Source organism: Dicentrarchus labrax, unplaced genomic scaffold (assembly GCF_905237075.1).
Source record: "Dicentrarchus labrax unplaced genomic scaffold, dlabrax2021, whole genome shotgun sequence".
Classification (NCBI taxonomy): domain Eukaryota; kingdom Metazoa; phylum Chordata; class Actinopteri; family Moronidae; genus Dicentrarchus; species Dicentrarchus labrax.
In genome coordinates, this window is record NW_026136706.1 from 14,629,044 (window position 1) to 14,640,725 (window position 11,682).

The 11,682-nt window shown below is 39.3% G+C and overlaps 1 protein-coding gene across 1 annotated transcript; it reads left to right on the top strand.

Moving 5' to 3' along the window:
* The first annotated feature begins 5,035 nt into the window (after window positions 1-5,035).
* tbr1b (T-box brain transcription factor 1b) lies at window positions 5,036-9,788 on the top strand. Its single transcript, XM_051404498.1, has 6 exons — window positions 5,036-5,847; window positions 6,110-6,264; window positions 6,477-6,598; window positions 6,907-7,065; window positions 7,421-7,482; window positions 8,244-9,788. The coding sequence occupies exons 1-6, from the start codon at window positions 5,156-5,158 to the stop codon at window positions 9,085-9,087; spliced, it is 2,034 nt and encodes a 677-aa protein (XP_051260458.1). The 5' UTR covers window positions 5,036-5,155; the 3' UTR covers window positions 9,088-9,788.
* Window positions 9,789-11,682: the final 1,894 nt, after the last annotated feature.

Genomic DNA, 11,682 nt, shown 5'->3' on the forward strand with positions numbered 1-11,682 from the left:
CCTAGGTCTTATTCCAGCTTTTATCAACGTCTAGTTCTTTGGACTGGTAGAGCTCTTGACAATATTGCTCCTGGATAAATTAAACATGAGTTACGTAGAGTGATAATCTGTGGGCCTCTCTTTTCACACTGCATTCCCAATGAGCTGTGTGTTGGCCTGGTGTTGTTGCCTGTGATTTTAATGAAGATTATTCTTGTAACACGACAGTCGCCTGTTTGCTCCTATTCTACCCTAAATATTTTCTCTTCAAAAGGAGAATTTTTGTTTTCTTTCAAGGGATCTGTGCAGCATTTATCTTTTATTTTAAAAGTATTTCTGTTGCAGGTCAATCACCAGTTTATCATGGATGTAATTAAACCATTATTTGGATGTTGGATAATCAGATAACAGGTTTTCTGAGTTGTTGTTTTCAAATTAAACATTCACCATCATGTCAACCCAGTTATCGATTAAACAATACACAGCTGTGACTCGGTAATTAGTGCTTATTTTCATCCTGTCTAAGCAATGTAAGGCTCGCATGAAATAGACAAAGCTTAAGTTACTGGATCAGTGCCTTCTATTTTCTATTGTTCAGGTTTAGGCTGATAGTGCTTGGGAAAACCTCAGAGAATTCCCAAAGGAGTAAGTGCACACTTCATGGCACGGCCACTCTTAAAATGGAACTGATGTTTTATAAATAATTTCAAAGTTACAAACATCAGCCTCACAATCACAGCGATTCAATGATATTCATTTGGCATAAGTCAGTTTCATTTCTGTGTGCTTTTCATCAGAAATGGCTTAAAAAGTAGAGTTAGTCTGAATTTTTCATGCCATGGGCTTACTGGGGACAGTGGCCATGTTCTTCACTTGCAGACGTCTGACAGTGCATGGCAGCAGAAATAACAAAATGGTCACAAACCCCAACTGCACTCCCCGGGTCACACAGGCTCTTTAAATTTTAAAGGGACTAGCATCAAACCAAACAGTTGATAACAGGTCAGAAGCAGGTGATAAAAGAAGTTTTCGTGGGGAGATTAGCCTTTCCACTAACTTTGTGATTCCTGACATTATATCCTCAACATTTGTTCAGCCAAATAATAAACATCAGAGTGCATGGAGCAGTTGTAGGCATTACTCCCAGAGAATGTAGTACCCAGAGGATTACAGTAGTGTTACTTTGCTACAGAATTGGTATGAAATAAAATTCACACATTTATAATTATGCGTGAATTTTACATAGCATCATCTGTATTCAAGTTATTAGTTAGTTTTTTGAAAGGGGGGAACTGAATTGAGCAGTGTGGATGGCTCATGGTTCATTCTCCCATAGATTTATTATTTCCATAGGAGTGTGTTAATTACCATACTGTCATTGTCCTGTGATGTAGAAACAACTGACAGGAATAGAAAGACGGAAAGCTAAAAATAACTTACAACAACACACGCTTTTACCCCGGTGCAGGAATATCAAATTAATGATCTCTCGCACAGGACTGTGGTTAGGACCTCGCAACCAACTGCATATTGAATAATTAAAAAAAACAATGTGATAAATTTGAGTAGTATGCAGTGAGATCACAAAACAACAACTGTGAATAAATTCACTGTGAAACAAATGGGATCAAAAATGTATTCTACAAAAAATCTTTATGTGTTATTCTGCCATTTATATTTCTGCAAACTGCAGAACAGTGTAACTTTGTTCAATCAGAAAGTAATTGGAGGATGTGTTTAAATGGTTAAATACTGCAATAGAAAAGTAAAATGTTGGCTCTTAATAAGCTTTTTATTATTGTGCTCTGCACTAGATAAAAAAGCACATGTATGAACATGTGTTTTGAGTGAATCATCTCTAGGCTCAGGTATGATATCAGCACAGGAGCCATGTCCCTTGTATTTCCACTGAACATCATGATCACCTGTCTTGAGGTTAATTTGCTGTGAGCTTTGTGGTAAAGAATCACGGTTTGGGTCTGGTCTGGCTTGGAGACCCTTAAAGGACATCAATAATGAGCAGGTGTAGGAGTGCACTTCTGCGTAGACGCGTGTCTTGGTGTGTCCAGGGAGGACGGCTAATAAGGGTTTAAAAGCCACAACTGTCCACTCCGCCCCTTAGCAGGCCTCCAGCTGTCTTTTCTGTCAGAGAGCACCCTGATTCCCTCTGACAGAGCAGATCACTGATGGCAGGAAACCACAGGGGGCGATAGTTATGTTAGCATAGCACAAAGCACCACCACACTTGAACAGATTATTCATGCTAGTAATTAAAGACTTAAGGTAAATACAGGTTTTGCCTTTTTTTTTTTTTTTTTTTTTTTTTTAATCAAAGAGCCATGAGGAAGGGAAGAAATACTTCACTTTGATTTATTGATGGAAATTGCAATGTGACGTCTGGCAAACAACATATAAATAACTTAAAGGCCATCTTAAATGCATTCCCATGAAATTTTTAGTGCCGCTGTAATATAAGCCACTACCTGTCATGAATCCCAAATAACCTTGGCTCTATCCTCTTAGTTCAGCCCAGTGTGCCTCATTCCTTATTACTGCCCTGACAAGGAAATGTTTACCCATCCGACAAGAGACAAGCCATTTCATAGTCGGAAAAAGCAATTTCACCTGACTGGAGTAGCACACTATGTCCCCATATCCTTGCTGGCTATAATTTTGTTGTCATTTTGTGTGCTGTGATCATATCATTGAAGTGACAGTACTGGGCATTAGGTAAAGTCCCTAAGCTGGTGCTCACTTTCAGGCTTTTTCTCTCCTTGTCATTCACATTGATTAGATTAGACCCAGGTGGCAAGCAGATTTCTTTGGCACAACAATAAAAAATGGTGATACAGCGCTTTAAAAAAAAAAAAAAAAAAAAAAAGGACATTGTTTTATGCTCAACTGAACATTGCAAACCAGAGCTGGCTTTATGAAGAAAAAAAAAAAATTTAAATATATATTTTTGTATTTTCACAGATTATTGAAGGATATGTCTATTGAGGTTAGCATCTATTTTTATACTACGACTGCACTAATAATTATTAGATTTATGCATGCATTTATTAACAATTTAGTAAAAAAAAAAAAAAAAAAAAGAAGAAGAAAGAAATAACATAAATAATGTTCATAGGGACCCAGTGCATTAAGCTCAGCCTGTCAATGGGGGGAACAAGGCTGGTGGCAGAGATCCTAACCTGCACTATGCTATCTCCCCGAGGGACAAGCCTGGCCACGGGCATAACAAATCAGCCCCCCCCCCTCCTGTTTGGTTATGTCCACTAGCTAGCTGAGCCAATAGAAAGATAGGACTTAGTCTGTTAAATAAAGCACCTGGGGAAACAAACTGAGTTGCTGCACGGGTGCTCAACAATTGGTTTGTTCAGGGGGAAAAAAAACACATGTCTATTTTGCTTATTAAAGATCAGTGATGGAAGTGAACCATAATCCTGTAATGAGGAGAGCAGAGAGTGGCCTCTTTTGCTTGGGCACAGACAAGCCTGTGCTTGCATGTTTCACAGGAATAGATTGCTGGACCCTATAGCCCTACTGTAATGACCCCTCTTGTTAGCTTCAGAGATTCATGGCTCTTCATTAGAGATACAAACTCGTGAATGTACCCACCAGTGAAATAGGTCTCGATCGGCCTTCTCTTAACCTTGTCTAGTTCAGATTGTGCAATACACACTTGCTGGTTAATGACACCGCAGTATAACTAAACCAAAAGCTTTTCAGTGAAGAGGAAATTACCCGCTTTTGAGGCCGTAGTCAGTAATGTTATTGTACTGCTTTATATTGAGAGGTGTTTCTAGTATTTTGTATATTTTATATACACGAACACGGATATTTAGAAACACCTCTTAATATAATGCAATTGAATACATCTCCATAAACTACAGCTTAAGAAGGCTCCATTAAGGTTGCATGGAATTGTCCAGGTGTACCCAATGTAATAGAAATATATTGATCCAGTGCAATTTAAAAAGGTCTTCTTACAATCACTGGATGGACTGTATATCAAACCACTGCCCTTGAAGAGCAGTTTGTGTTAACTTGGCAATAACCTTGTTAGTAAGTTAAGCAGGGAGGTGTTTATATTGGCTGCAGCTGCTTGGGACTCAGACACTTTATTTCATCTTCTGAATCAACATCATCCTGACAAAGTTTCATTACACTGCAGTGAGGGCTTCAAAAGTCTAATTAAATGACAGAACATTCTTCATGTTCTTCTCTGCTTTAATTATATACTAAATTACAATAAACTTCTTTTCCTAGAGAGACCTGCTGACATCAAATTTGATCTTTATTTGAAAATAATTTTGTGGAAAATGCTTCCTTAATATGTATTTTATAGGGCACTAACTCTTTATTTCTTCAAAAGATTTGTGGTTTTATTAAATTACATCAAAATAATCTTAAATCAACAGTCCCAAACATGTTTGGTGTTTTCAGATTTCCCTTTACCTCCTGTGAGATGCATTTGTCACAGCAGCCCTGCTATCAGTCCGCTGGTTCATAACTTTAGGGCATAAAATATTAACCAGCACTGGGACTCATAAACACATCTTCAGTGGGACGCCATGATTTCACGCTATATCACAAACATTTTAAGGCATCAGATGCACTGCCTGTCATGGACTGTCATTTTTGGTGTGTTAATAATATATCTTGGTTCCTTCGGCAGACATACTTTGGCACTCATAGCACATAAATAGGTAAATAACGCGGATAAATAGGTAAATAACGCAGTTGACGTTAGAGCTGACAGCAGAGAACAACATGTATAGCTATTATTCTTTTTATCTTTACTTTTTTGTTTGTTTTTGTTCATATATATTAGAAAAAAAGAGTCGGAGTCCATATGTTTTAATCAAATATAGGCCCATGTCACACTACAAACAAATCACTTTGCTCACAGCGCTCCACAGATTGTCCTAATTAAGATCTGTCTAATTAAATTACAGCCTTGAGTTAACCAATGACAATACTTGTTTCATTAGCAAAGCAGGGAGAGTGATGGAAAGAAAATCCTTCCTGATTGCAGGATGGTGTCAATTGGCTAATTTGCTGCCTTCGGTACCTCAAGTCATAGCAAGGCGTTTTCATAGTGTTAGATTAGGAAAGGCGTGTGCAAACGCTTGTGATATAGGTTGAGCTAATAGTGGCTTCCTATTGAGCTATGCAGGTCGAGAATTGCATCTCGCCCGCGAGTGATCTCTCCAAGAAATTTATGAATGTGGGCAGTGGCTTTTCGAGCTCCGATGGATCAGAGCTTTCGCTGCAGGACCATCCTATTATATGTGCAAGTGACAACCTGGAGAGAAGTTCACCTCTGAAAAAAAACTCCAGGGAGATGACGAATCAGTCAGAGGCAGAGAATTTTCCCGACTCCAAGGACGCATCAGGGGACGTCCAGAGGGGCAAACTCTCTCCTGATCTTCACGGAGTCTCTGACATCCGTCATAATTTCGATGGATCTGCAGGAGAAAGGTGCATCTTTTCTCCATCTACCCAGCCACAGTCAGTCTCAGCAGCTCCCAGTGCCATGTTCCCTTACCCGAGCCAGCATGGACCAGCGCACCCAGCTTTCTCTATTGGAAGTCCCAGCCGTTATATGGCCCATCACCCGGTCATAACTAATGGAGCTTACAACAGCCTTCTGACCAACACTTCTCCGCAAGGCTACCCGGCAGCGGGCTACCCTTACGCGCAACAGTATGGACACACTTACCAAGGAGGGGCTTTTTACCAGTTCTCCACGGCGCAAGCAGGACTGGTTCCGGGGAAAGCGCAGGTGTATCTGTGCAACAGGGCCCTGTGGCTGAAGTTTCACAGACACCAAACAGAGATGATCATCACAAAGCAAGGACGGTAAGTGCGCGCACACGGGCTTATCTCGCACACACCTGCAGAATTTGTCGATTTGTTGGCTACACCACTGTGAAGCTTTTGTTTCCAAAGAGCAAAATTGTAACACCGAATCGCTATTTTCCCTCAAATAAAAAGGATAACGGACTTGGCCTTACACCAAGGCAAGCTCGTGAGAAAAAAAACAGGGGATCTAATCTGATTTTTGTGCCTTCTTTTGTCACGAGAGGCGTTTTCTAAATCTGTGTTCCTTTATTTTCCACAGACGAATGTTCCCATTTTTAAGCTTCAACATTTCTGGCCTTGACCCAACTGCTCACTACAATATATTTGTGGATGTAATACTTGCTGATCCAAATCACTGGCGATTTCAAGGAGGCAAGTGGGTGCCATGTGGAAAAGCAGACACAAATGTAATAGGTATTATAATTTAATTATTCCTACATTTAATGCAAGATTAACAATTTTACGTTTTTTGTTTGGAAAAAGTTTGACCAATGTATGTGGTTAAAAATTCAAATTTAAAAAATCGTGGCAAACTAATTTATATTAAATAATGAACCATGGATTGTGTGTTTTATTCATCTGTATTTTTGCCAATTCTTTTTTTCTTTTTCTGTTTTCTTTTTAAGGAAATAGGGTTTATATGCACCCGGACTCACCAAATACCGGTGCGCACTGGATGCGTCAAGAAATATCATTTGGAAAGCTAAAGCTTACAAACAACAAAGGTGCCTCCAACAACACGGGCCAGGTAATGCAACACATCATATCCAAAGCTTCAATTATTATAGTTATAATTATCATGATTTATATGATGCAGATGGGAAATTTTTTCCCTTTTACGTTGCTTTCTTGTCCATTGCTAAGCTTACAGTTAGAACAGGGCTGGTTTACTGTGTTACTGGCTGTATCATTTACACCGTAACAAGAGCAGCTCAGTCTTATTCCAATAATCATAAAATAATGATAATATCGAACTAAATGAATTTAGTATCTTTAATCATCTATCCAAAGTTTGAAGCTGAGTTTCTGACTTTTCGTCTTTAATTGAATCTCCAGATGGTGGTTCTCCAGTCTCTCCACAAGTACCAGCCCAGGCTCCATGTGGTGGAAGTAAACGAGGATGGGACAGAGGACACCAGCCAACCAGGAAGAGTCCAGACTTTCACCTTCACAGAAACGCAATTCATCGCAGTCACAGCTTACCAGAATACCGATGTACGAGCACTTCATATTTAACACTACCCACCCAAAGAAGTCTCTTTCATTTTTTTAAAACAAATTTGTTATTATTGGAAAAAGAGACAGAGTTTTCTGCATTTTAAAATATTATTTATTGTACTTTTTATTTTATTTTATTTTGAAACAAAGTAAAACGGTGCGGATTTCAATGGGATTCATAAAAAAAGGCTTAAACTCTGTCAAGACGTCGAGTGGGAATTATCTCATCCTATTGGCACCATTTCTCACACAAATTAAAAACTAAATAAGAAATACTATTTTTGAGAATATGGCTGCAGTGCGCTGCAAACACACGGCTTCGTTTTCTAACCAGTGCATTATTTCCCCACAGATTACGCAACTGAAAATTGACCACAATCCGTTTGCTAAAGGATTTCGGGACAACTATGACACGTAAGATTTTCTTTCTTCTTAATATTTATTAACTTTTATTCGATTGTAATTTTCTTATTTGTAGCCTCTGTGTTTTTACTACATGCTGCTGTGATCTGAATACATACAAATGACCAAGTTAACTCTTATTAAAGAGTTTAAATACAATAATTCTGCTGAGTATTTAATATTTGCTCTCCAAATTAGAGGATGCTCGGAAGATTTCCAAAATAAATCGAGCATGGGCCTAAAAAATGAGTGGTTTTGACTGCAACTGAAGCAAGATATTTTCAATTTAAAAGCCAGAAATGATGTAAAAAATTAACAAGCAACCCCACATTTATATTCATACAATATATTCGTTAGAACATTTATAGTCTATTGATGACAGTATTCCTCGCTCAAGTGAGTTTGGCCATAAAAATAATTGCCAATTGACGAGCAATTTTAATATTGATCAATAAAAATAAGGTGTAAAACAGCTGAACAAAGCGATAACCTTTCCTGGTAATGCAACTTTGTATCGATAGTTCCTTTTCCTTTCTATAAGGCAGTAGGCCTATTTCGAAGAACTCCCCTTGCGTAAAGATTATATTTGATGCCTTCTGAAACTCTGCGATTATCTCTAGAAAATGCTGCATTAGTGAGATGTGAGAATCTACTAAAGAAAGCAACTGGTGAAATAGATATTGACCTAAACCCACTTCACTTTTTAGAGAACCGGCCATAGCGCGCAGTTTAGTAACCGAATTGTTTCTCTGTTTTTCTCTCCATCTTTTCAGTGTCTACACAGGCTGCGACATCGACCGCCTAACTCCATCACCGGGTGACTCTCCGCGTTCACAGATCGTGCCGGGTGCGAGATATGCCATGCCTAGCTCTTTCCTGCAGGACCAATTTGTCAGCACTTATGCCAAATCTCGCTTTCACCCTGGCATGGGGACTGGTCCTGGCACGGAGCGCAGCGTCCCACTCGGCAACAGCTTGCTATCCCCGCAGCAAACCGAGGAGCCCACTGTTGCCACCCCCCCGCAGCGATGGTTTGTCACCCCTGCCAACAACCGACTGGACTTTGCTGCCTCGGCATACGACGCTGCTGATTTCGCCGGTAACGCGGCCACCTTGCTGTCCTACGCAGCGGCCGGAGTGAAGGCTCTTCCCCTGCCGACTGCAGGCTGCTCCAACCGGCCTCTTGGCTATTACGCAGACCCGTCGGGCTGGGGAGGACGCACGCCGCCGCAGTACTGTGGTGTAAATAGCAAATCCAGCTCGGTCTTTTCCTGCTGGCCCGCTAACACTCTCGGTGGCAGAGCGGGCACCAACTACCTGGCTGAGGAGGGAGACTCCATCCCGACAGAGAGGTCACCGATCGGCGGCTCGGAGGAGGCCAAACCCAAAGACATGACATCAGAGTCGAACTGGATAGAGACGCCGTCCTCCATTAAGTCAATTGATTCAAGCGATTCTGGTATCTTTGAACAGGCCAAGAGGAGAAGAATCTCACCTTCTGCCACGCCGGTTTCAGAGACAGTGTCCCCATTAAAATCTGAGCTTCTGACACCGAGAGAGTGTGAGAAAAACTGCACAAAGGACATTGGTTATTACAGTTTCTACCCACACAGTTAAAACAGTGAAAAAAAAATCTATCTATCTATCTATCTATCTATCTATCTATCTATCTATCTATCTATCTATCTATCTATCTATCTATCTATCTATCTATCTATCTATCTACAGGTTAACCAATAAAAAAAAAAAAGATAAAAAGGACTGTCACCTCCACAGTTAATGGCCAAAGTGTAAATTCTTCCACTCCTCTCTTCTGTCATGGGTCGGGCGCCTTGTTTCCACACTGTTAAGTAAGAAAACACTGTAATTATGAATATAATGTACATACAATTGGTGATAGTGATTGGATGTACACAAAATAGATTAAATCTGATTCATAAGTAGTGTTTTAAAAAGGGGAACCTCTTCTGTTAAGTAGCCTAAACTGTTAGTAAAGAAAGATATTGAGAATATGTACATTAAACGTTCTTGTGTAGCATATGCTGGCATAATAATCCCTGTCAGTGAAAAAAATATGTATTTTGTACTTTATCAAGGCTGAAGGCTACCAAAAGTTTATGACGTTATTGATCACTGCTACATTCATGAAACAACTGTGGTTAAATAAGTTATACATGTTGGTAATGTAGACTTAGTCTTTTTTATTTATTTATTTCCCTTCAGCCGCTTATTTTTCATAGCCTGTATGCTATGCTGTTGTGAAAATCTCTGTATCTGCTGTAATGTGATTGAAACGTAATAAATGATGTTATCATGGGGTAAGTAGCTAAGTAATTTTTTCTTATATATTAATGTCATGCTCCAGTTTGCATTTAAAATGTCTTTAAACCAGACAAATGATGTGTTTACTGTTTTTTTCCCCGTGAACGCATCACGTGGAGCATCTTTCCAGTCATTTTATAGCGGTCACATCAGGACTCTGTGAAGGCGCTCCAAAGTAAAGTGAACAAAAATCAAGAATTATTTGAATCTCACTCGGATCAATTAGAAATGATCCCAATTAGATGACGCTCAAGAGAGACAATCCTATCTCTTATGAGGCTCCCAGAGACACTTTCTTTAAATTGGAGTCCGTGCCCTCTTGTGTCTACACTGATTGGTTCAGAATATGAAGGAGAAAAAATATATATCAAAGCCAATTTAATGAGATTTCCACGTGGCAAAAACGGCACAGTGTAAAAAAAAAAAAAAAAAAGGTAAATTAAAGAGGGCACAAAAATAATAGCTGCCTAATAGCGGGAACCCTGTGAATGGAGCCAGAGTGTTATATGCCAATGTGTAACTTTTATATTCGTCTCCATTCAAAGTGATCCAGGTGGTTATTAATTATGAAATACCTGACTGAATGGATTAGATATTTTTGTCTGACTCAACAGTAAGGATTGTTGCAGCAGCATTTGGTTGGAATTACTTTGTTTGCCAATCTAAGAGGGCGAAAAGTTTTTTTTGTCATAGTCGCACTGAAAAAAAACCCCCCCCACCAAAAAAAAAAAAAAAAAAAAAACGAACTGTGAAGTTGACAAGTTTTCTGTTCGGCAGCCAAAGGAAGTGACACATCTAAAGAAAGTCTTGCCTGTGGGAAAATGTGAACCAGAACAAACGCGCAAAAGAAAGGTGTAAGGATATACACCTAAATAAAATATGGGGTTAAAGATGTTTTAAAACTTCAATTGATTGCAGATTGATTGCTTAATTGCTGATTGAATGGTTCTCGAATGATCCGATTTTTAATTGCGTCATTTTGAAACGTCATTGAACACTGCTATCAAATTAACGAAGTTAAGAAATATAATTAAAAGTGATACGTTAGAAGCTCAATATGCACTTAATTGGAATTTCAGTGTGAAGGAGATGCACACAGCTGTCAGTTAAGACATGTGGCATTTAGCTTGTCATAAAGTGTGTGTGTGTGTGTGTGCGTGTGTATGTGTGTGTGTGTGTGTGTGTGTGTGACAGTCAGTGATAGGCCTTCCCAGGGATAAACAGCAGATGGCGATAACTGAATGCAGGTCCTGTAATCAAACAGCTCTTCATTATGTGGCTCAGAGGTGAGTGCAGTCCAGCAGCAGCAATGACAAATCTAAGGATTTATTAATAAAAGAACTTCTATTTATGACTCAATTAAAAGCCATACAGCGGTTTGCCCGTGGATTCAACCACACATGGAATGAGATCTACACCAGATGGCGATACTTTACTATTATTATATCAGTGGAAGGAATCCCTGATGATGAAAAGCACTGTGGTGACAAAAATGCATACACACACCCTGACAACTAACTAAAGTTACATTGATTGTGACTCAAATAACACAGATATGTGTTTATATGTCACATTTATATATATTTCACTATATCCTGATAAACTTTATGTGTTGGCATGGGTGGTGTGAACACACCCTGCACCCATATGGACCAAGTGGGACCCTCTATACTAGGTAAAGGCCCCAAAGCCTTATAGCAATAATTTGATAGATCTATGAAATTAAGGCTTTAATTTAATCAATTGATATTGATTCTAAGATGTAGAACAGCACCTTTGAATATACAGCAGGGTGCCAACAACACACTCACAGCTGCCTTTGCAGTTTGGTTAAATGTGACAATTTCAGGGGCCTAAAGTTGAAGAGGCACATCATCTAAACCTGCCTCT

What these genes read in the sequence shown, in the direction of transcription:
- tbr1b (XM_051404498.1), top strand. Translation starts at nt 5,156, where the DNA reads ATGCAGGTCGAGAATTGCATCTCGCCCGCGAGTGATCTCTCCAAGAAA. An exon ending in AGCAGACACAAATGTAATAG is followed by an intron (nt 6,265 to 6,476) that starts GTATTATAATTT and finishes TTTCTTTTTAAG; the next exon opens with GAAATAGGGTTTATATGCAC. An exon ending in CAGCTTACCAGAATACCGAT is followed by an intron (nt 7,066 to 7,420) that starts GTACGAGCACTT and finishes ATTTCCCCACAG; the next exon opens with ATTACGCAACTGAAAATTGA.